We start from the raw sequence: 26552 nt of genomic DNA, 5'->3' as shown, positions 1-26552 counted from the left end.
TTCTTTCTTTCTTTAGTTGATTTGGAACATGAACACACTTACAGCATAATACATCACACACTTTCATATCATTTCACTTTACATCATGTCCGAAAAGGAGTAGGAAGAAGCAGAGCTTATTTAATCTTACCCCTTTCCCACTTCAGAGCGTTTACAAATACATACATCATTTACTGACCTTTTTATAGAAAAATGACATCTGTGAATGAGTAATACAACAGTTCTGTAATATATCATTAATTAAGTCAGTCATTTTTAACCTACTGAGATGAAGAATATCTTATTTTCAATAAGGTTGAAAGTATTTCTCATAATTCTTTTTCTTTGTACTTTGTAAGCACTATTCATTTGAACAACCTCTTAAAGTGGATCATATTAGGACAATAGTACAATACAGATATGCTAAAGGTTGTAAGTGTTGAACGTGCATACAAATGTTTAAATTTAAATTTTCCTCCAAGATTATATGTATCCTCTTTAGTTGAGAGGAATTGTTGTACATTCTTTGGTAGCAGGTTATAGTTTGCTTTGTACATCATTTTATCTGTTTGCAATTTTACCAAATCACCGAACTTTAATATTTTTGACTCAATAAATAAAGTGCTTGTATGTTCTCTATATCCAACATTATGTATCAGTCTACCGGTAATTGATCTTTTTTGTAACACGGTTAGTAAATGTAGCGCACATTTGTAGTTATTTCCCATATTTCTACACAATAAGTCCGATATGTAACACTAGTGAGCAGTAGAGAATATGAAGTCATTTTTGGCCCAGGACATATTTTGCTTTATTCATTATTGAAATGTTTTTTGTCACCTTAAGTTGTATATTTTGTATACGAGATTTCCAGTTCATTTTATCATCTATTAAAGGCCTACTGAAATGAGATTTTCTTATTTAAACGGGGATAGCAGGTCCATTCTATGTGTCATACTTGATCATTTTGCGATATTGCCATATTTTTGCTGAAAGGATTTAGTAGAGCACATCGACGATAAATTTCGCAACTATTGGTCGCTGATAAAAAAGCCTTGCCTGTACCGGAAGTAGCGTGACGTCACAGGTTGAAAGTCTCCTCACATCCGCACATTGTTTACAATCATGGCCACCAGCAGCGAGAGCGATTCGGACCGAGAAAGCGACGATTTCCCCATTAATTTGAGCCAGGATGAAAGATTTGTGGATGAGGAAAGTGAGAGTGAAGGACTAGAGGGCAGTGGGAGCGATTCAGATAGGGAAGATGCTGTGAGAGGCGGGTGGGACCTGATATTCAGCTGGGAATGACTAAAACAGTAAATAAACACAAGACATATATATACTCTACTAGCCACAACACAACCAGGCTTATATTTAATATGCCACAAATTAATCCCGCATAACAAATACCTCCCCCTCCGGTCCATATAACCGTCAATACAACTCAAACACCCGCACAACACACTCAATCCCACAGCCCAAAGTACCGTTCACCTCCCCAAAGTTTATACAGCACATATATATTTCCCCAAAGTTACGTACGTGACATGCACATAGCGGCACGCACGTACGAGCAAGCGATCAAATGTTTGGAAGCCAAAGCTGTAGTCACGGTAGCGCGTCTGCTATCCAACTCAAAGTCCTCCTGGTTGTGTTGCTGCAGCCAGCCGCTAATACACGATCCCACCTACAGCTTTCTTCTTTGCTGTCTCCATTGTTCATTAAACAAATTGCAAAAGATTCACCAACACAGATGTCCAGAATGCTGTGGAATTTTGCGATGAAACAGACGACTTAATAGCTGGTCACAATGCTGTCCCAATATTTCCGCACAATCCGTGACGTCACGCGCAAACGTCATCATAACGAGACGTTTTCAGCAGAATATTTCGCGGGAAATTTAAAATTGCACTTTATAAGTTAACCCGGCCGTATTGGCATGTGTTGCAATGTTAAGATTTCATCATTGATATATAAACTATCAGACTGCGTGGTCGGTAGTAGTGGCTTTCAGTAGGCCTTTAATACTCCCAGAAATCTTGTTTCTTTTACCCTTTCAATGTCTACTCCGTCTATGTGTATTCGTGTATGACGCTCTTTTCTACTGTTACCAAATAGCATTATTTTACTTTTACTGAGACTCAAAGATAGTCTGTTTTTGTCAAAGCATCTTTTTAATGTGTTCATTTCTTCTGTTATTATTTGTATTATCTTCTGTGTGTTCTCTCCTGAACAGAAAGCAGTTGTGTCGTCTGCAAATAAAACTAACTTTAAGTCCTTTGTAACTTTACAAATGTGGTTTATATAAAGATGAAACAATCTTGGTCCCAGTATTGATCCCTGGGGTACACCACAAGATATATCTAGCCGTGTTGACATATTTTCACCCATCTTCACATATTGTTTCCTGTTGGTTAAATAGCTTCTTACCCAGTTCAAGACCAAACCTCTGATGCCATATCCTTCTAGTTTTGTTATAAAAATATCATGATTAATTGTGTCAAATGCTTTAGTTAAGTCCATGAATACTGCGGCCGCACATTCTTTACCATCTATTGCATTGCTCATTTCCTCTGTTATTTGGATTAATGCTATCCATGTTGACATATTTGCTGTGAATTCTGATGTGTAGTTAGTAAACTGGTGTATGTCTCCATTCTTATAAATTGGTACGACTTTCGCAATTTTCATTTTGTCAGGGAATTTGCCGGTTAGAAATGATACGTTGCTGATATATGTCAGAGGTTCTGAAATGTCTTCTATAACCTTTTTTATGGTTACCATATCTATTCCATGACAGTTATTTGAGGTCTTGGATTTACAATGTTTTAAAATTTTGATTATTTCTTCTTTTGTCACGTTCTTAAGAAACATGGAATCGGGATTTCTGTCTATGAGCTCACTCAAGTCCTCAACTGATCCATTATCTGCATTTGGAAATCTTTGTTCCGCATTTTTTCCGATATTAACAAAGTAATCATTAAAACGTTCAACTATTTGGTTCATATTGTCATTTTTTGTATTTCCATGTAGAAAGTACTGGGGGTAATCTTTCTTAGCAGCATTTTTAATGATGCTATTTAGGATGCCCCATGTTGCTCTCATGTTGTTTCTGTTCTTCTTTAATAATTGTCTGTAGTATTCCTTCTGACATGTTCCTAGTATACCAATTAGCTTGTTTTTATATTTCTTATACTTATTTTCTGCCTCTAAAGATGTCTGTGTTATTAATATTCCATATAATGTCTTTTTTTTGTGACAAGCATTTTTCAGTCCTTTTGTCATCCATGGTTGGTTGTTTTTCTTTTGCTTCTTACTAACTTCTTTCCATGGACAACATAAACATTGATATTTTACATGTGGGCCAATATATATATATATATATATATATATATATATATATATAGATAGATAGATAGATAGATAGATATATAAATGCTGTTAAATGTAGCTTTGATGTGACAAGCTACTTTTGCAGTGTAGCTTGTAGTGTAGCGTGCTCCAATTCTCTGAGGATAGCTTAGCTCCATTTAATTGAGAGTAACTTGTAGCTTAGCTTACTACATTGTCCAGGTAGCTTGCCCATCACTGTCTATTTGGCCTAGCTCACATGTCAATAGTTTGAATACTGCAAACTTCAATACAGTAACACCTCATTTGTTCTGCAGACGTCCAGCGGGTGTCAGCGGGGAGTCATGAAGAGGAGTGGCACACCAGTGTGGGACAGAAGGAGCTACAGGCCCCCTCCCACATTAAAGAGGAGCAGCTTCATGATGAAGATGAAGCTCAGTCCTTCCAGCTTCATCACAGTCAAAGTGAGGAGAACAGAGGGGCGGAGCTTGTAAGTCAACACATCACAGAAGCTGATGGAGAGCATTGTGAAGATATCAAGTCAGAACCAGACAGCATCTTTGCTCCACTGTCAGACATGGACCACATGATATCAGACTCTTCTGATCACAGTGACCACATCCAAAAACCTTTGGAGAGTAAAAATGACTCTAAAGGTGATACGAGACATCACACTAACAACAAACACTTTGACTGCTCTGAATGTGGGAAATCATTTAGACGGAAAAGTCTTTTTACAGTACACATGAGAATACATACTGGAGAGAAACCTTTTACTTGCTCTGTTTGTAAGAAGAGTTTCTCCAGAAAGGGTGCCATGACCACACACATGAGAACACACACTGGAGAGAAACTTTTTGCTTGTTCTGTTTGTGCTAAAAGATTCAACACTAAGAAAGACATGATATTACACATGAGAACACACACAGGTGAGAAACCTTTTACTTGCTCTGTTTGTAAGAAGAGTTTCTCCAGAAAGGAAAGCATGACCACACACATGAGAACACACACTGGAGAGAAACCTTTTGCTTGCTCAACTTGTGCTAAAAGATTCAACACTAAGAAGGAAATTATATTGCACATGAGAACACACACAGGTGAGAAACCTTTTACTTGCTCTGTTTGTAAGAAGAGTTTCTCCAGAAAGCAAAGCATGACAACACACATGACAATACACACTGGAGAGAAACCTTTTGCTTGCTCAGTTTGTGCTAAAAGATTCAACACTAAGATTGAAATGATATTACACATGAGAACACACACAGGTGAGAAACCTTTTACTTGCTCTGTTTGTAAAAAGAGTTTCTCCAAAAAGGAAAACATGACCACACACATGAGAACACACACTGGAGAGAAACTTTTTGCTTGTTCTGTTTGTGCTAAAAGATTCAACACTAAGAAAGACATGATATTACACATGAGAACACACACAGGTGAGAAACCTTTTACTTGCTCTGTTTGTAAGAAGAGTTTCTCCAGAAAGGAAAGAATGACCACACACATGAGAACACACACTGGAGAGAAACCTTTTGCTTGCTCAACTTGTGCTAAAAGATTCAACACTAAGAAGGAAATTATATTGCACATGAGAACACACACAGGTGAGAAACCTTTTACTTGCTCTGTTTGTAAGAAGAGTTTCTCCAGAAAGCAAAGCATGACAACACACATGACAATACACACTGGAGAGAAACCTTTTGCTTGCTCAGTTTGTGCTAAAAGATTCAACACTAAGATTGAAATGATATTACACATGAGAACACACACAGGTGAGAAACCTTTTACTTGCTCTGTTTGTAAAAAGAGTTTCTCCAAAAAGGAAAACATGACCAGACACATGAGAACACACACTGGAGAGAAACCGTATAGTTGCACTGTGTGTGATAAGATGTTCAGGTTTAAGAATCAGGTCAGTAAACACAAGTGTGTAAAAGTCATGGAAGCTGCAGGGATGTAAAAACACTTAAACAGTGATTGTGCTAAATGTAGTTTAAAAACACAGCATGTTTAATAAGAATGTATATTTGATGTTGTATGTAGTGCTTCTCATCTTCTAGTCTTATATGTTGGCCTGTAGTTACTTTTTAAGTTGTGTGCATGTATTGAATATTATATATGTAGCTACTATGTTATTCTTTTTTCTCATCTTTGAAGAGAGGACATCTTATTAGTTTCATTTGGGGTTTTTTCCACACATTTTTCCATTGCATTTTATTGATGTAATTATCCAATTAAAAGTATGAATGATTAAAATGGTTAACAAAATGTGGACTCTGGTAGATTAGCAGCATTGTTACATCATGGATGTTAACTACTGCAAAACATCAACAAAGAAGAAAAATGCTGAAGTTAGCAACACATCACTGAACTTTAGAGCCATCGTGAGTGGAGTTGCTTGTTTTTATTGCTGCATTTGTACTTATTTCACCTCACATCTTCACTTTTAATCCTAAAGTCTTCTTCACATATATTGTTGTAGGCTTCTAACATTTATGTTTCTGATGTGTGTGTGTAGTCTGTGGAAAGGGTTGTTGTCCCTTGTGGATCCAATTGTTCACTTGCACAGATACATCTTCATCTTCATCATCATCATCACCGGTCCACTACTGGACGAAACCTTAGCAATAATGTTTTAATATAAGTGTGACCTCATTATTCCTTGATAATAAGACTAAAAATACGGATTTAAGCACTGTATTAGAGTGCTTCTTGTAGTACTCCAACTCGCCACACTGAGAAGTGGGGGCGATCATGAGCTAGCAGATGCATGTTGCTATCATGTTTTATCAGCGAGGAAGACAACATTTGTGTTTACTTTTTGTCAGATCCAAGTTTTAATGCTCTGCTGAATAAATGAATCACTATGGCTGCCAATATGGAGGATTATTTATATATTTAAGATCAAATACTTTCCTTAACAGCTAGAAAAATGACACCACAATAAAAGTAAAACAGCAGCAGGACTCAGTAAATATTTTATTAATTGACTAATTAATAAACTATAAAGAGTAACATGACAGTGAATATTTCACAAGAGTTGAGTAAAAAGTGTAAAATGGGAATGCTACATAAAATGCTTAACATAGACTGATACTGATACTGTGTAATCATTTATTTGTCCTAACATTATTTTGGGATATAAATTGATGTCCCCCCAATGTTAAACTCATTTCTACGCTCACTGTGTGAAGACTGGAGGTTAATGTACTAATAAAGTAAAAACATGTAGCACAAATGATGTGTATATATGCTAGCCAATAACAAGTCCGTCTGTAAGGCACACAAACACATTTATTCAACATCGTTATGATGTAACATGGAAGATGCTAACGTTAAGCTAACTAGCGAGGTGATGCTGTGAAGAGCTGCTCCGCAAAGTTGGCATACAACCAAAAATTACTTTAAAATGTTATTATTAATGTTCACTTTCAATGTATTTATTTGGAACATGTCAAAACTTTACAAGCACAACTTTTGCTCAAGTGATCAAGCGTCCAACATGAGTGGAAGAAGCAGAGCTTGTCTGGTCCCCCCCAGTGTAAAAACTAAATGCTTGTCTGGTCCCCCCCAGTGTAAAAACTAAATGCTTGTCTGGTCCCCCCCAGTGTAAAAAGTAAATGCTTGTCTGGTCCCCCCCAGTGTAAAAAGTAAATGTTTGTCTGGTCCCCCCCAGTGTAAAAAGTAAATGCCACTCAATGATGTGTTGAGTTGAGTTGAGTGTATTTATTTCTATGTGACATTTAAAACAAGCTCAGTTGGCCAAAGTGCTGTACAGACATAAGACATAAGGTGCACATAGTGTCACATTAACATGGTAACACAGGAGGATGAATACAATACAATAGTAAAATATACCTTAAAAGAAGTGCAGAATATATCACCCAAAATACTAACATGTAATAATTTAATAAAAAAGGATAAAACAAGAAATAAAAAAACAAAACAAGACATCCTGCCTAACTGGATTTGAACGCCAGTACCGAGTCAGCATTATTAAGGCTTTTTAATGACCTCCTTGGAGCAACAGATTTAGGTGATCATGTGATTTTAGTTTTACTAGATCTAACAGCAGCATTTGATACGGTGGACCATAATATTTGAATTATCCGCTTACAGCATCAAGTGGGCATCTGTGGTACTGCTTTGAGTTGGCTGAAGTCATATTTGACTAACAGGACCTTCTCTGTAAATGTTGCTGGTTCTGAATCCTCTGTTGCTCCCTTGACATGTGGCCTCCCACAGGGCTCACTTTTAGGACCACTTCTCTTTTCTATTTATTTACTTCCCCTGGGCTCAATCCTAAGAAAGCATGATATTTATTTTCATTGTTATGCCGATGACACACACATTTATTTTCCGTTGAAGAGAAATCATGCCTCTTCAATGCACACTACTTGATTGTCTTGAAGATATCAAGGCCTGGATGGCCCTAAACTTCTTACATTTCAATGAAAAGAAGACAGAAGTAATAGTGTTTGGACCTAGTGGTACCTGTGAGCTCCCCCCTGTTGACTTTGGCCCCTTGGCTTTGCACATTAAGACCATGGTCACCAACCTGGGCTTTGGTATTGACAGTGATTTTAAATTGGAGCGTCAGATTGGCACAGTGGTGAAAGACAGTTTTTTTGTATTTACGTCAGCTGGCCAAGGTTAAAAACCTTCTTTCTAGGCAACAGTTAGAGACAGTAATCCATGCCTTTATCACATTTGGGCTGGATTACTGTAACTCTTTGTATTTTGGAATGAGTCAGTCCTCCCTCTCACGTCTGCAGTTGCTCCAAAATGCAGCTGCCCGACTTTTAACTAACACAAGAAAAAGAGAGCACATTACTCCTGTTTTAGCCTCCCTCCACTGTGTCTTTTACAGTCCATTTTAAAATCATCGTACTCATTTTTAAATCCTTACGTGGTCTTGCCCCACTGTACCTCTCTGAGCTGCTCCACCTCTATGCCCCCACCCGCTCCCTCAGGTCAGCTGATCAGCTGATCCTGGAGGTACCCAAATCAAAGCGCAAGCTCAGAGGGGACAGAGCCTTCTCTGTTGCGGGTCCCAAACTCTGGAAGTATCTCCCTCTTCATGTGAGACAGGCACTACTTTGGCTACTTTTAAAGGCCTACTGAAATGATTTTTTTTATTCAAACGGGGATAGCAGATCCATTCTATGTGTCAGACTTGATCATTTCGCGATATTGCCATATTTTTGCTGAAAGGATTTACAAACCCCGTTTCCATATGAGTTGGGAAATTGTGTTAGATGTAAATATAAACGGAATACAATGATTTGCAAATCCTTTTCAACCCATATTCAGTTGAATATGCTACAAAGACAACATATTTGATGTTCAAACTCATAAACTTTATTTAGTTTTTGCAAATAATAATTAACTTAGAATTTCATGGCTGCAACACGTGCCAAAGTAGTTGGGAAAGGGCATGTTCACCACTGTGTTACATGACCTTTCCTTTTAACAACACTCAGTAAACGTTTGGGAACTGAGGAGACACATTTTTGAAGCGTCTCAGGTGGAATTCTTTCCCATTCTTGCTTGATGTACAGCTTAAGTTGTTCAACAGTCCGGGGGTCTCCGTTGTGCTATTTTAGGCTTCATAATGCGCCACACATTTTCAATGGGAGACAGGTCTGGACTACAGGCAGGCCAGTCTAGTACCCGCACTCTTTTACTATGAAGCCACGTTGATGTAACACGTGGCTTGGCATTGTCTTGCTGAAATAAGCAGGGGCGTCCATGGTAACGTTGCTTGGATGTCAACATATGTTGCTCCAAAACCTGTATGTACCTTTCAGCATTAATGGCACCTTCACAGATGTGTAAGTTACCCATGTCTTGGGCACTAATACACCCCCATACCATCACACATGCTGCCTTTTACACTTTGTGCCTATAACAATCCGGATGGTTCTTTTCCTCTTTGGTCCGGAGGACACGACGTCCACAGTTTCCAAAAACAATTTGAAATGTAGACTCGTCAGACCACGGAACACTTTTCCACTTTGTATCAGTCCATCTTAGATGAGCTCAGGCCCAGCAAAGCCGACGGCGTTTTTGGGTGTTGTTGATAAACGGTTTTCGCCTTGCATAGGATAGTTTTAACTTGCACTTACAGATGTAGCAATCAACTAGTAGTTACTGACAGTGGGTTTCTGAAGTGTTCCTGAGCCCATGTGGTGATATCCTTTACACACTGATGTCGCTTGTTGATGCAGTACAGTCTGAGAGATCAAAGGTCAAGGGCTTAGCTGCTTACGTGCAGTGATTTCTCCAGATTCTCTGAACCCTTTGATGATATTACGGAGCGTAGATGGTGAAATCCCTAAATTCCTTGCAATAGCTGGTTGAGAAAGGTTTTTCTTAAACTGTTCAACAATTTGCTCACGCATTTGTTGACAAAGTGGTGACCCTCGCCCCATCCTTGTTTGTGAATGACTGAGCATTTCATGGAATCTACTTTTATACCCAATCATGGCACCCACCTGTTCCCAATTAGCCTGTTCACCTGTGGGATGTTCCAAATAAGTGTTTGATGAGCATTCCTCAACTTTATCAGTATTTATTGCCACCTTTCCCAACTTCTTTGTCACGTGTTGCTGCCATCAAATTCTAAAGTTAATGATTATTTACAAAAAAAAAAAAAAAAGTTGTCAGTTTGGACATTAAATATGTTGTCTTTGTAGCATATTCAACTGAATATGGGTTGGAAATTATTTGCAAATCATTGTATTCCGTTTATATTTACATCTAACACAATTTCCCAACTCATATGGAAACGGGGTTTGTAGTATAGAACATCGACGATAAAGTTCGCAACTTTTGGTCGCTAATAAAAAAAAGCCTTTCCTGTACCGGAAGTAGCGTGACGTGGCAGGTTGAAGGGCACCTCACATTTCCCCATTGTTTACACCAGCAGCGAGAGCGATTCGAACCGAGAAAGTGACGATTACCCCATTAATTTGAGCCAGGATGAAAGATTTGTTGATGAGGAAAGTGAGAGTGAAGGACTAGAGTGCAGTACAGGACATATCTTTTTTCGCTCTGACCGTAACTTAGGTACAAGGGCTCATTGGATTCCACACTCTCTCCTTTTTCTATTGTGGATCACGGATTTGTATTTTAAACCACCTGGGATACTATATCCTCTTGAAAATGAGAGTCGAGAACGCGAAATGGACATTCACAGTGACTTTTATCTCCACGACAATACATCGGTGAAGCATTTTAGCTACGGAGCTAACGTGATAGCATCGTGCTTAACTGCAGATAGAAACAGAAGAAATAAGCCCCTGACTGGAAGGATAGACAGAATATCAACAATACTACCAAACTCTGGACCTGTAACCACACGGTTAATGCTGTGCGGCCTGACGAAGCCTAGCAATGCTGTTGCTAACGACGCCATTGAAGCTAACTTAGCTACGGGACCTCGACAGAGCTACGCTAAAAACATTAGCTCTCCACCTACGCCATCCCTCATCTGCTCATCAACACCCGTGCTCACCTGCGTTCCAGCGATCAACGGCGCAACGAAGGACTTCACCCGATCATCGGTGCGGTCGGCGGCCCGGAGACGGAGGAAGTCAAGCCAGACAGGTGAGGACAGCGGTGCGGCGGACAGCGTTGTTGCTTTTGACGACACCCCGGCCGCCATCAGAGTTGGCAAGAAACATATTTTTCCCCAAAGTTACGTACGTGACATGCACATAGCGACACGCACGTACAGGCAAGCGATCAAATGTTTGGAAGCCAAAGCTGTAGTCACGGTAGCGCGTCTGCTATCCAAGTCAAAGTCCTCCTGGTTGTGTTGCTGCAGCCAGCCGCTAATACACGATCCCACCTACAGCTTTCTTCTTTGCTGTCTCCATTGTTCATAGAACAAATTGTAAAAGATTCACCAACACAGATGTCCAGAATACTGTGGAATTTTGCAATGAAAACAGAGCTGTTTGTATTGGATACAATGGTGTCCCAATACTTCCGCTTCAACCCGTGACGTCACGCGCAAACGTCATCATACCGAGACATTTTCAGCCGGAAGTTTCGCGGGAAATTTAAAATTGCACTTTATAAGTTAACCCGGCCGTATTGGCATGTGTTGCAATGTTAAGATTTCATCATTGATATATAAACTATCAGACTGGTAGTAGTGGCTTTCAGTAGGCCTTTAAGAACCTTCTTAAAACCCATTTTTATTCACTGGCTTTTAACCCAGCATGAGATTTTAAACTGTTTTTAACTTTTTTAACTGTTTTTAAATTTTTAACTGCTTTTTATCTAACAAATTGTTCTTAGGATAATTTGTATTTGCTTTTTCAATGTGTATATTACTTCTGTTTTAAATGTTATTTTTTTCTGTGCTTTGCCTCTATTTCTTTGTGGTGTTCAGCCCTTTAATTGTTCTTCAACTGTGCTTCTTTTTAAAGGGCTTTATAAATAAAGTTCAATGGTATGGTATATTTCTAATGGTATCTCCTATTTCTGGGGCTGAGGATGCTGAGGTAGTTAAAAAGCTCCTCGGTGGCAGGGCCCCGGCGGTAGATGAGATCCGCCCGGAGTTCCTTAAGGCTCTGGATGTTGTGGGGCTGTCTTGGTTGACAAGACTCTGCAGCATCGCGTGGACATCGGGGGAGGTACCACTGGATTGGCAGACCGGGGTGGTGGTTCCTCTCTTTAAGAAGGGGAACCGGAGGGTGTGTTCTAACTATCGTGGGATCACACTCATCAGCTTTCCCGGTAAGGTCTATTCAGGTGTACTGGAGAAGAGGCTACGCCGGATAGTCGAACCTCGGATTCAGGAGGAACAGTGTGGTTTCCGTGTTGGTCGTGGAACTGTGGACCAGCTCTATACTCTCGGCAGGGTCCTTGAGGGTGCATGGGAGTTTGCCCAACCAGTCTACATGTGCTTTGTGGACTTGGAGAAGGCATTCGACCGTGTCCCTTGGGAGGTCCTGTGGGGACTGCTCAAAGAGTATGGGGTATCGGACTGTCTGATTGTGGCAGTCCGCTCCCTGTATGATCAGTGCCAGAGCTTGGTCCGCATTGCCGGTAGTAAGTCGGACACGTTTCCAGTGAGGGTTGGACTCCGCCAAGGCTGCCCTTTGTCACCCATTCTGTTTATAACTTTTATGGACAGAATTTCAAGGCGCAGTCAAGGCGTTGAGGGGATCTGGTTTGGTGGCTGCAGGATTAGGTCTCTGTTTTTTGCAGATGATGTGGTCCTGATGGCTTCATCTGGCCAGGATCTTCAGCTCTCACTGGATCGGTTCGCAGCTGAGTGTGAAGCGACTGGGATGAGAATCATCACCTCCAAGTCCGAGTCCATGGTTCTCGCCCGGAAAAGGGTGGAGTGCCATCTCCGGGTTGGGGAGGAGATCTTGCCCCAAGTGGAGGAGTTCAAGTACCTCGGAGTCTTGTTCACGAGTGAGGGAAGAGTGGATCGTGAGATCGACAGGCGGATCGGTGCGGCGTCTTCAGTAATGCGGACGCTGTATCGATCCGTTGTGGTGACGAAGGAGCTGAGCCGGAAGGCAAAGCTCTCAATTTACCGGTCGATCTACGTTCCCATCCTCACCTATGGTCATGAGCTTTGGGTAATGACCGAAAGGACAACATCACGGGTACAAGCGGACGAAATGAGTTTCCTCCGCCGGGTGGCGGGGCTCTCCCTTAGAGATAGGGTGAGAAGCTCTGTCATCCGGGGAGAGCTCAAAGTAAAGCCGCTGCTCCTCCACATGGAGAGGAGCCAGATGAGGTGGTTCGGGCATCTGGTCAGGATGACACCCGAACGCCTCCCTAGGGAGGTGTTTAGGGCACGTCCGACCGGTAGGAGGCCGCGGGGAAGACCCAGGACACGTTGGGAAGACTATGTCTCCTGGCTGGCCTGGGAACGTCTCGGGGTCCCACAGGAAGAGCTGGACGAAGTGGCTGGGGAGAGGGAAGTCTGGGCTTCCCTGCTTAGGCTGCTGCCCCCGCGACCCGACCTCGGATAAGCGGAAGAAGATGGATGGATGGTATGGTATATATATATCTGTATATATAATATACTGTATACATATTATGTATATATTCGTATATATGTTAGATTTTTTATGGCTATATTAGTCTATTTATACCTACATTGTCCTTTCCATCCTTACACTTTCCATCATTGTAACTGAGCTACTGTGTTGAACAATTTCCCTTGTGGATCATTAAAGTTTGTCTAAGTCTAAGTCAAAGTATGGTATATCATGTCATGTAATATGACTTCAACATTATTTATGTTAATATTAGACTTTGTTTGTAAACCAGTTCTACTTCTGACTATTTATTTTATTTTGTATTGAACAATTAAACATACATAAACAATGTACACACACATTAAGGTGCTTTCAATACAATATGAGTCAATGTTTTTCAATATTTTACTCAGCAATATAAAACACATCACATTAAATACAATCCTCCTACAAACAAAACATGTTAAAGAAAGTAACTGCAAATATGAGAGACCATACGAATAAGATTAAAATAAAAATATATATAAATGAATAATAAACTTGTGCTTATTTAAAACCACTTAAATAATTCCAATAAATATAATCATTTAAGGGCTTTTTCTATTTTGTACAATCTTCCAAGATTTAATTAATAAAATCTCATCATTAACACAATGTGAGAATTAGGATTTCACTTCAAGAAAGAGACTTTTGTGTATGAGAGCAAATGTTTCACACTTTTTAAAAATGATAGAAATTCACGACACGATCGATCAACGCATGCGCGAAGAGGACGTCACTTCCTGGACTTTTTTTTTATGACAAATCTCCTGCGACATCACGCTCTGTGATATTTGAATGTTTTGTATAAAAATATATTACCTAAGAGTAAAAGAGAAGAACAATAAGAACACGTGGAAGGGTAAATTTAAAAGAATCAGGCAGTAATATCGCTACAATTTCTACCACTTTCACTCTTGTCATTGCAATGAATGTCGCACGGGGGCGCCACTGAACACCATCATTAAAGGTTTGTTTTTTACTTTCCATTTATTTTTTAAATATTTTATATCACAATAGTTATTAGAGCAAAGAAAAGCATGATAACAGTGACAGCAGGCAATATCTTATATAGAGATGCCGCATCCACCTCTTCATCAGTGACGTCATTCCCAGCTTCCGGTGTAAACGGAAGACGGCAGAACAGAGCAGTCCTGCCTTGTAACGTCAAGTGTGCTAACTGTCGTGAAAGCACATCGACGGAGAAAGACGCTAATAAGTCAGTCTTATTATTTCTTATCCAGTTTGAAATATTTACGTCGTATAAAATACATCTTTGATTCTTTATTTAAGGATAAATCGTCTGGATGCGCTAGAAGCACTTTGCTGCTTCTCCTGCTATCTTTGCTTGCTAGTTAGCTTAGCTCGCTAGTTAGCTTAGCTTGTTAGCTGCTAACAGAAGTTATCAACACATCGCTAAGTAGAAATCAAGTGTGAGAGTAAAGTGTTGTGATTGTGTGAAAATGTCTACATTACACATGTTGAGAGCGTTGGTGGATCAGCGACTAACTGCTGCCGTTGAAGAAATATTTGTAGTGTTAGAAAGAACGATAGCAGAATACGAGGCGGAACTTTCTAGAACAAAAGAGGAGAACAATCAACTACTGGACGCTGTTTTCAAGAAACATCAAGTTGTGTTACACAGAACAGGTTTGTTGACTTCTTACTCTCACATGTTTATTTACTTTATATTTGACTAATATCAAGAAAAAGACATTTGTAATATATCGTATAATCACAATGACCAGTGGTGGAACAAGGCAGAGCTGGGCCGGGGGCGGGTCCCATGACGGGGCCCCCTCAACCCAAATAATAAAGCTAATTCTAACATCATTTGACAACATACACATGCCTCTCTGGGTTTACTACCAACAATCTTTAACCAGGTTTTAAAACGTTTGCCAGCCATTTTTGCTAAAATTAGCATTTTCCCGACATGTATTTATTTTCTCACTTTCACCACAGCATCACCCGTTCACAGGATGTAGAAAAATTATCAAAGGGGATCAGATTTTTTTATTTTGCCTATCATTCACAATCCTTATGTAAGACAAAAATATGTTTTTATTTTTTATGCATTCTAAGTCGTAAACAAACGTTAGCAAAATCTTAACTATCCTCATTCTAACAATGGAGTCAATGGGAGCGCCTCTATTCTGCTCACTAAGCCCTCTAAATAAGAATTAGTTGATCAATATAATATACCCAGAATGCTATCTCTCTAAAACATGCTGTAAAAATACATATTCTCTGGAAATATGCCTTATAATAGCCACAAACTGGAGGATACATTTTTAATTAGGATAACATTTGAAAAAGAGTTTAAAGATTTTAAATTTTACAGGGTCTACCTCAACTTCTGCCCCCCTGTGGCCCCAAAAGGGACAAGAGGTAGAAAATGGATGGATGGATGGAAAAAGACACATCATAGAAAGATGCATTAAATATAAAGTTGAGTTAATGAAACATGTAGAATAGATTGTGTTCTACACCCTCTGTTGTTTAAAAAGGGTACAGTTAGGGTTGGACCATTATGGCAAAAATAATAATCACCATTATTTTCATTGATATTGTAATCACCATTAATTACACAATTATTTTCATATGAAAACACCAGTATTTATTTTACTACCAAAACTAAACTTTAAATATATCTTTGGAAAAATGTCTAAATTTGTGTATACATTTTAAAATACTTGTAATGATTTAAGCATGTATTTTATTATTATTATTAGCTTTCATGGCTGAAAAGACACAAGTGACAACAGACAAGCTCCGACTGGATATTAGTTAGTAACAAATAAAATAATAGTAAAAATAAATGTAAATAACAATGGCAATATAAAAAACAATATAATTAAGTTTTTTGTTTTAAGGTCCATTTTTTACCTTATACACGTATTTTACTACCATTTAAGTGTGTGCTTTTTTGTCAATAAAAAATGTATAAAATGTTTAGTTAAATGCAGAATCTCTCACATTTATTGGTGCAATTTATATTTGGACCATTTTTAACCAGAACTTTGGGTCAAAGCATAATAATTGTGTAAATGCATCAATAAGTTCATTATGTTTGTGTGAGGTGCTTTTTTGAAAGCTTTATTTTGTCAGCGCAGTCAGGCCTATTATTGTGAAGGGGGAATTGTGTTGCTGTTCTTAGCTTGATGTGTGGAGGCGACTTGAGGGTGTTTAAAAAAAGGAGAGAGAGAGAGAGAGAGAGAGAGAGAGAGAGATTCTGAAGTTGCAACTGCTGTCCTGTTTGTACATTAATCCTACATGGATGATGTCGTTCACAACAACACAATCAGATGAGATGTGTTGTGGGTGTATGGATTTTCCTTGCCAGCTTTAGCTTCGTAGTTTAGTCGCTATTTCAATTGACCGCCTCAAGGACGGGACAGTTGTGTGTTTCATAGTAACGTTACTAGTCGTTGTGACATGTAGAGGACTAGGAGGTTTATTACCATTGCGGGGAAATTTTCTGTGTCTACGTCCCTTCGACACATCCGTACACCCACCGGAGTGACACCACGCTTTCTCCGCCGTGTGTTTGAGGAGCCTGCAAAAGACCTGCACATACATGTAACAATCATGTTACATCAACAATACAGTTTGCTGTAAACATAAAAAAACAATACAACCATTAAGGATAAAGTTTGACTTTTTAGCTTAATGCTAACATACAATGGACGAGCACATTGACAGGCTAACAAAAAATAGCACTGCGATGGTTTTAAACTCTATATGAGTTGGGACATTGTGTTGTATGTAAATAAAAACGGAATACAATGATTTGCAAATCATTTTCAACCCATATTCAGTTGAATATGCTACAAAGACAACATATTTGATGTTCAAACTGATAAACTTTTTTTTTTGCAAATAATCATTAACTTTAGAATTTGATGCCAGCAACACGTGACAAAGAAGTTGGGAAAGGTGGCAATAAATACTGATAAAGTTGAGGAATGCTCATCAAACACTTATTTGGAACATCCCACAGGTGTGCAGGCTAATTGGGAACAGGTGGGTGCCATGATTGGGTATAAAAACAGCTTCCCAAAAAATGCTCAGTCTTTCACAAGAAAGGATGGGGCGAGGTACACCCCTTTGTCCACAACTGCGTGAGCAAATAGTCAAACAGTTTAAGAACAACGTTTCTCAAAGTGCAATTGCAAGAAATTGAGGGATTTCAACATCTACGGTCCATAATATCATCAAAAGGTTCAGAGAATCTGGAGAAATCACTCCACGTAAGCGGCATGGCCGGAAACCAACATTGAATGACCGTGACCTTCCATCCCTCAGACGGCACTGTATCAAAAACCGACATCAATCTCTAAAGGATATCACCACATGGGCTCAGGAACACTTCAGAAAACCACTGTCACTAAATACAGTTGGTCACCACATCTGTAAGTGCAAGTTAAAGCTCTACTATGCAAAGCCAAAGCCATTTATCAACAACACCCAGAAACGCCGCCGGCTTCTCATGCAAATAAAAGTGTTCTGTGGTCTGACGAGTCCACATTTCAAATTGTTTTTGGAAATATTCGACATCGTGTCATCCGGACCAAAGGAGAAGCGAACCATCCAGACTGTTATCGACGCAAAATAAAAAAAACAGCATGTGTGATGGTATGGGGGTGTATTAGTGCCCAAGGCATGGGTAACTTACACATCTATGAAGGCACCATTAATGCTGAAAGGTACATGCAGGTTTTGGAACAACATATGCTGCCATCTCAGCGCCGTCTTTTTCATGGACGCCCCTGCTTATTTCAGCAAGACAATGCCAAGCCACATTCAGCACGTGTTACAACAGCGTGGCTTCGTAAAAAAAGAGTGCGGGTACTTTCCTGGCTCGCCTGCAGTCCAGACCTGTCTCCCATCGAAAATGTGTGGCACATTATGAAGCGTAAAATACGACAGCGGAGACCCCGGACTGTTGAACGACTGAAGCTCTACATAAAACAAGAATGGGAAAGAATTCCACTTTCAAAGCTTCAACAATTAGTTTCCTCAGTTCCCAATCATTTATTGAGTGTTGTTAAAAGAAAAGGTGATGTAACACAGTGGTGAACATGCCCTTTCCCAACTACTTTGGCACGTGTTGCAGCCATGAAATTCTAAGTTAATTATTATTTGCAAAAAAAAAATAAAGTTTATGAGTTTGAACATCAAATATGTTGTCTTTGTAGCATATTCAACTGAATATGGGTTGAAAAGGACTTGCAAATCATTGTATTCCGTTTATATTTACATCTAACACAATTTCCCGACTCATATGGAAACAGGGTTTGTACAAAGGTTTAACAAATAGGAGTTTAGTTGAACAAAACTGACATAAAACAACAGATGCATTTTTACTTACACATATACATTCACCAAAGTGTGTAGAAACTAAACTTTGTACTATTAGGCCATCAAACCTTACAACTCTGATTTAGTATGGGACATTATTGCCAGGTCTTCTTGTATCACAAAATTGTGAAATGAAATATTTTCCACTCACAAAGACCCCAAACATCCACATTTTTAACCGCTGATTTGTATTTTTGATGTTCAGTTGGCCGACCAGAGGAATTAGTTGTCACTACAACTAACTGCATCTTCTTACATCACACCTTCAACCATCCTCCATTGCAGCAAATACATTACATTTCTTACAAGTATTATTATCACTGAAGGACAGTAGAACAAGGCTAAACATGCTACACACAAAGGACGGGCAAGCTAAGAGCTAAGCTAGCCTCTAAACTAGCTTGAAACAAGAAGAAATAAGTGCTTAGTCGTTTTTCCCATTCAAAATAAATTGGCAATTTTTCAAACTTCAACTATTTACACATTTTTCAACCGATTCAAACATATTCCACTGATCCTGGACATTCAAACTATCATATTTCCAAGTTTAAAAAAATCCAGGAATTCCCAGAATTTCCGTTTTTTCTTGACCCTTTTTTCTGGCGACGACTCCTTTCCCATTTTTCAACCCACTTCAACCGTTCTACCGTCAAATCATTCCTCTTAATCAGGACAAAAATCAACGTTGTTTTTCGAACTTGAAAAATTCCTGTTTTTTCCGAAATTCCAGGAATTCCATAATACCATTTCTCAATTAAAAATGTTACTACTTCAACACCTCAGCCTTCCCGGTAAGGTCTATTCAGGTGTACTGGAGAGGAGGCTACGCCGGATAGTCGAACCTCGGATTCAAGAGGAACAGTGTGGTTTTCGTCCTGGTCGTGGAACTGTGGACCAGCTTTATACTCTCGGCAGGGTCCTTGAGGGTGCATGGGAGTTTGCCCAACCAGTCTACATGTGCTTTGTGGACTTGGAGAAGGCATTCGACCGTGTACCCCGGAAAGTCCTGTGGGGAGTGCTCAGAGAGTATGGGGTATTGGACTGTCTGATTGTGGCGGTCCGCTCCCTGTACGATCAGTGTCAGAGCTTGGTCCGCATTGCCGGCAGTAAGTGGGACACGTTTCCAGTGAGGGTTGGACTCCGCCAAGGCTGCCCTTTGTCACCCATTCTGTTCATAACTTTTATGGACAAAATTTCTAGGCGCAGTCAAGGCGTTGAGGGGATCTGGTTTGGTGGCTGCAGGATTAGGTCTCTGCTTTTTGCAGATGATGTTGTCCTGATTGCTTCATCAGGCCAAGATCTTCAGCTCTAACTGGATCAGTTCGCAGCCGAATGTGTGAAGCGACTGGGATGAGAATCAGCACCTCCAAGTCCGAGTCCATAGTTCTCGTCCAGAAAATGGTGGAGTGCCATCTCCAAGTTGGGGAGGAGATCTTGCCCCAAGTGGAGGAGTTCAAGTACCTGGGAGTCTTGTTCACGAGTGAGGGAAGAGTGGATCGTGAGATGGACAGGCGGATCGGTGCGGCGTCTTCAGTATTGTGGACGGTGTATCGATCCATTGTGGTGAAGAAGGAGCTGAGCCGGAAGGCAAAGCTCTCAATTTACCGGTCGATCTACGTTCCCATCCTCACCTATGGTCATGAGCTTTGGGTTATTACCAAAAGGACAAGATCACGGGTACAAGCGGCCCAAATGAGTTTCCTCCGCCGGGTGGCGGGTCTCTCCCTTAGAGATAGGTTGAGAAGCTCTGTCATCCGGGAGGAGCTCAAAGTAAAGCCGCTGCTCCTCCACATGGAGAGGAGCCAGATGAGGTGGTTTGGGCATCTGGTCAGGATGCCACCCGAACGCCTCCCTAGGGAGGTGTTTAGGTCACGTCCGACCGGTAGGAGGCCACGGGGAAAACCCAGGACACGTTGGGAAGACTATGTCTCCCGGCTGGCCTGGGAACGCCTCGGGATCCCCCTGGAGGAGCTGGACCAAGTGGCTGGGGAGAGGGAAGTCTGGGCTTCTCTGCTTAGGCTGCTGCCCCCGCGACCCGACCTCGGATAAGCGGAAGAAAATGGATGGATGGATGGGTTATTTTATGAATTTATTATGGGTCTACTGAAAATGTGAGCAAATGTGAGGGTCAAAAGTATACATACAGCAATGTTAATATTTGCTTACATGTCCCTTGGCAAGTTTACCTGCAATAAGGCGCTTTTGGTAGCCATCCACAAGCTTCTGCTTGACCACTTGACCACAAATTGGTGCAGTTCAGCTAAATGTGTTGCTTTTCTGACATGGACTTGTTTCTTCAGCATTGTCCACACCTTTAAGTCAGGACTTTGGGAAGGCCATTTTAAAACCTTCATTCTAGCCTGATTTAGCCATTCCTTTACCACTTTTGAGGTGTGTTTGGGGTCATTGTCCTGTTGGAACACCCAACTGCGCTCAAGACCCAACCTCCGGGCTGATGATTTTAGCTTGTCCTGAAGAATTTGGAGGTAATCCTCCTTTTTCATTGTCCCATTTAAAGCAGCAGTTCCATTGGCAGCAAAACAGGCCCAGAGCATAATACTACCACCACCATGCTTGACGGTAGGGATGGTGTTCCTGGGATTAAAGGCCTCACCTTTTCTCCTCCAAACATATTGCTGGTTATTGTGGCCAAACAGCTCCACTTTTGTTTCATCTGACCACAGAACTTTCCTTCAGAAGGTCTTATCTTTGTCCATGTGATGTCAGATGAAACAAAAGTTATTTATTATTTTTACTACATTGTCCAGGTAGCTTGCCCATCACTGTCTATTTGGCCTAGCTCACATGTCAATAGTTTGAATACTGCAAACTTCAATACAGTAACACCTCATTTGTTCTGCAGACGTCCAGCGGGTGTCAGCGGGGAGTCATGAAGAGGAGTGGCACACCAGTGTGGGACAGAAGGAGCTGGAGCCCCCACACATTAAAGAGGAAGAGGAGGAACTGTGGGAGCAGCTTCAAAGGTTGGAGGAGGCTAACGATGAAGATGAAGCTCAGTCCTTCCAGCTTCATCACAGTCAAAGTGAGGAGAACAGAGGGGCGGAGCTTGTAAGTCAACACATCACAGAAGCTGATGGAGAGCATTGTGAAGATATCAAGTCAGAACCAGACAGCATCTTTGCTCCACTGTCAGACATGGACCACATGATGTCACACTCTTCTGATCACAGTGACCACATCCAAAAACCTTTGGAGAGTAAAAATGACTCTAAAGGTGATACGAGACATCACACTAACAACAAACACTTTGACTGCTCTGAATGTGGGAAATTATTTAGAAAGAAGAGTAATTTTACAAGACACACGAGAACACATACTGGAGAGAAACCTTTTACTTGCTCTGTTTGTAAGAAGATTTTCTCCAGAAAGCTACACATGACCACACACATGAGAACACACACTGGGGAGAAACATTTTACTTGCTCCGTTTGTAAGAAGAGTTTCTCCAGAAAGGAACACATGACCACACACATGAGAACACACACTGGAGAGAAACCTTTTGCTTGCTCAGCTTGTGCTAAAAGATTCAACACAAAGAATGAAAAGACCACACACATGAGAACACATACTGGAGAGAAACCTTTTACTTGCTCTGTTTGTAAGAATAGTTTCTCCACAAAGCTTAACATGACCACACACATGAGAACACACACTGGTGAGAAACCTTTTGCTTGCCCTGTTTGTAAGAAGAGTTTCTCCAGAAAGGAACGCATGACCACACACATGAGAACACACACTGGAAAGAAACCGTTTAGTTGCACTGTGTGTGATAAAACATTCAGGTTTAAGTATCAGGTCAGTAAACACAAGTGTGTAACAGTCATGGAAGCTGCAGGGATGTAAAAACACTTAAACAGTGATTGTGCTAAATGTAGTTTAAAAACACAGCATGTTTAATATGAATGTATATTTGATGTTGTATGTAGTGCTTCTCATCTTCTAGTCTTATATGTTGTCCTGTACTTACTGGTTAAGTTGTGTGCATGTATTGAATATTATATATGTAGCTACTATTTCATTCTATTTTCTCATTGTTTAAAGAGATGGCATCTTATTTAAAAAATTTTTTTTTTGTGTCTAAATAAATCACAATTTGTTTCCATTTCATTTTATTGATGTTATTATCCAATTAAAAGTATGAATGAATAAAATGGTTAACAAAATGTGGACTCTGGTAGATTAGCAGCATTGTTACATCATGGATGTTAACTACTGCAAAACATCAACAAAGAAGAAAAATGCTGAAGTTAGCAACACATCACTGAACTTTAGAGCCATCGTGAGTGGAGTTGCTTGTTTTTATTGCTGCATTTGTACTTATTTCACCTCACATCTTCACTTTTAATCCTAAAGTCTTCTTCACATATATTGTTGTAGGCTTCTAACATTTATGTTTCTGATGTGTGTGTGTAGTCTGTGGAAAGGGTTGTTGTCCCTTGTGGATCCAATTGTTCACTTGCATAGATACATCTTCATCATCATCATCATCATCAGACATTACCGGTCCAATACTGGACAAAACCTTAGCATTAATGTTTTAATATAAGTGTGACCTCATTATTCCTTGATAATAAGACTAAAAATACAGCTTTAAGCACCTCTTGTAGTATTCCAACTCGCCACACTGAGAAATGGGGGCGATCATGAGCTAGCAGATGCATGTTGCTATCATGTTTTATGAGCGAGGAAGACAGCATTTGTGTTTACTTTTTGTCAGATCCAAGTTTTAATGCTCTGCTGAATAAATGAATCACTATGGCTGCCAATATGGAGGATTATTTATATATTTAAGATCAAATACTTCTCTTAACAGCTAGAAAAATGACACCACACACTCAAAAAATGACTCATTGGATAAACTCAATTAAAATGAGGGCAGGATTTCCATCCAACAAATATATGTTGCCCCAACTCAAAATTAGTAAAATTCTCACAATACAACAAAAATGTGTTAATCCAACTAATTTTTAGCAAATAAAGCCAAACTGAAATTATTGCAATAACTAAGCGAAATTGATTTACATTTGTCAGACTAATTTTTAACAAATACAGCTAAAATGAAATTATTTTGGTTACTAAGTGAAATTGATTTATGTGTGCCCAACTCAAAATTGATTGGAAATTAAGCAAGCTAAAAATCACCCTAGATCCCATAAAAACACATCAGACAAAACAAAACCTGGTTGGTATTTTTAATGTACAATAATCCTTAATTCAACAATCTTGAATATAACACCACAAGATGTCAAAGTTACTTGCAAACACAAACCAAAATGTTGCGTTTGAGTGAAAACAAAACATCAAGAAGTCAATTTTACATAAAGATGTCAGATTTGCGTACCAACACAGACCAAGAACTTAGTTTTATACAAACAGAGATGTCAAATTGACTTGATACAAAGCATAGAGAACTCAGTCTTAGTTATAAAACACCAAGAAACAGTTTTACCTTTTCTTCAATAACTCCAGGCAAACTTTACGAGAAATGGTTCTCCAAAATAGTTTAAAGTGGTGTAAAATGAACACTCAGGAAACTGCAAAAACACATTTGAGTCCTGCGCAAGTGTGCTAATGTAGCCATTAGCCTTAATGTACTAGAGTTCCATCCATCCATTTTCTACCGCTTGTCCCTTTTGGGGCTGCGGGAGCCTATCTCAGCTGCATTCAGTAAAGAAAAGAAGGCAAATACAAAATTCCCATGCATCAAATTGGCAACAAACAAAAATAAATAAGAAAAACTTAACATTCACAGAGCAGGAATCTGATATTAATGGGATGTTAGCAAATAGCTTTTGAACATTAGCAAGTAAAAACAAAACATGAGACAGTTCTAGCTATTCAAAAAATAAAAATCCAAAATCTTGAATGGAACTCAATCCATTTATCCTGAGTTGAGTGATGAAACGGAGGAGAGAAGTGTGGAGGGTCGTCACACTCAGAGATCAAATGTGGAGGTAAAGTTGATCCAGTCTAAACCCTAAAGTCATCTCTCTCCACTCCCCATGACTGCATTTCATATGTTGATTGTGTACTTCAGCACTTCACTCTTCTTCCCTGTAACTTAGTCAATTCTGAGTCCAATTCTCAAGTTGAAAATGTTGTAGGTCAAATTGTCTTAAATGGGTGAAAATGAAGGCAAAAACAAAAATAAAGATCCGATGATGAAGTTTGTCAACAAGTGTTCACCTCTCATGCAAACAACTTGATTTCCAGCTGCTGTATCTTTGTGTTCAGCTTGTGCCCATCCAGGTTCATTAGGATCTTCTGGGAAAACTCAAATGTGTACTTGAGGTTGTCTGCAAAGCTTAGATCAAGGGCATAAATGAGGCCAAATATCATTCAGACCCTCATGATGACAATGTCCACGTTGCTCAGGACTTTAAAGCCTACGATAACAACTCCCACATCCTCTGGCTGCCTATCGCCATCTCCACACATTATGTACAAACCCTGTTTCCATATGAGTTGGGAAATTGTGTTAGATGTAAATATAAACAGAATACAATGATTTGCAAATCATTTTCAACCCATATTCAGTTGAATGCACTACAAAGACAACATATTTGATGTTCAAACTCATAAACTTTATATTTTTATTGCAAATAATAATTAACTTAGAATTTCATGGCTGCAACACGTGCCAAAGTAGTTGGGAAAGGGCATGTTCACCACTGTGTTACATGGCCTTTCCTTTTAACAACACTCAGTAAACGTTTGGGAACTGAGGAGACACATTTTTGAAGCTTCTCAGGTGGAATTCTTTCCCATTCTTGCTTGATGTACAGCTTAAGTTGTTCAACAGTCCGGGGGTCTCCCTTGTGCTATTTTAGGCTTCACATTTTCAATGGGAGACAGGTCTGGACTACAGGCAGGCCAGTCTAGTACCCGCACTCTTTTACTATGAAGCCACGTTGATGTAACACGTGGCTTGGCATTGTCTTGCTGAAATAAGCAGGGGCGTCCATGGTAACGTTGCTTGGATGGCAACATATGTTGCTCCAAAACCTGTATGTACCTTTCAGCATTAATGGTGCCTTCACAGATGTGTAAGTTACCCATGTCTTGGCCACTAATACACCCCCATACCATCACACATGCTGCCTTTTACACTTTGCGCCTATAACAATCCGGATGGTTCTTTTCCTCTTTGGTCCGGAGGACACGACGTCCACAGTTTCCAAAAACAATTTGAAATGTGGACTCGTCAGACCACAGAACACTTTGCCACTTTGTATCAGTCCATCTTAGATGAGCTCAGGCCCAGCGAAGCCGACGGCGTTTCTGGGTGTTGTTGATAAACGGTTATCGCCTTGCCTAGGAGATTTTTAACTTGCACTTACAGATGTAGCGACCAACTGTAGTTACTGACAGTGGGTTTCTGAAGTGTTCCTGAGCCCATGTGGTGATATCCTTTACACATTGATGTCGCTTGTTGATGCAGTACAGCCTGAGGGATCGAAGGTCACAGGCTTAGCTGCTTACGTGCAGTGATTTCTCCAGATTATCTGAACCCTTTGATGATATTACGGACTGTAGATGGTGAAATCCCTAAATTCCTTGCAATAGCTGGTTGAGAAAGGTTTTTCTTAAACTGTTCAACAATTTGCTAACGCATTTGTTAACAAAGTGGTGACCCTCGCCCCATCCTTGTTTGTGAATGACTGAGCATTTCATGGAATCTACTTTTATACCCAATCATGGCACCCACCTGTTCCCAATTAGCCTGCACACCTGTGGGATGTTCCAAATAAGTGTTTGATGAGCATTCCTCAACTTTATCAGTAT

At 39.9% G+C, this 26552-nt stretch overlaps 3 protein-coding genes across 5 annotated transcripts in view; 2 read left to right on the top strand and 1 right to left on the bottom strand.

Moving 5' to 3' along the window:
- Positions 1-6167, top strand: part of LOC140680121 (uncharacterized) — a 1112395-nt gene extending 1106228 nt beyond the window's left edge. For 2 of the 3 annotated variants that reach the window (XM_072916471.1, XM_072916472.1), the window contains exon 3: positions 3648-6167. In XM_072916471.1, coding sequence (XP_072772572.1) covers positions 3648-5287 — 1640 coding nt within the window. In that variant the 3' untranslated portion in view covers positions 5288-6167. The remainder of the gene's footprint in view (positions 1-3647) is intronic. The other variant, XM_072916470.1, reaches the window with a different exon arrangement.
- Positions 1-26552, bottom strand: part of LOC133570591 (uncharacterized) — a 463307-nt gene that overhangs the window by 209701 nt on the left and 227054 nt on the right. The gene's annotated exons all lie outside the window — the stretch shown is intronic.
- Positions 14554-26552, top strand: part of LOC133570556 (uncharacterized) — a 119199-nt gene continuing 107200 nt past the window's right edge. The window contains exon 1 of the mRNA XM_072916521.1: positions 14554-15032. Within this exon, the coding sequence (XP_072772622.1) occupies positions 14846-15032 (187 nt within the window). The 5' untranslated portion in view covers positions 14554-14845. The remainder of the gene's footprint in view (positions 15033-26552) is intronic.

This window comes from Nerophis lumbriciformis, linkage group LG28, assembly GCF_033978685.3.
Source record: "Nerophis lumbriciformis linkage group LG28, RoL_Nlum_v2.1, whole genome shotgun sequence".
NCBI classification, from domain to species: domain Eukaryota; kingdom Metazoa; phylum Chordata; class Actinopteri; order Syngnathiformes; family Syngnathidae; genus Nerophis; species Nerophis lumbriciformis.
The sequence above is the reverse complement of the archived record's forward strand: the minus strand, read 5'-3'. Positions and strand labels throughout refer to the sequence as shown.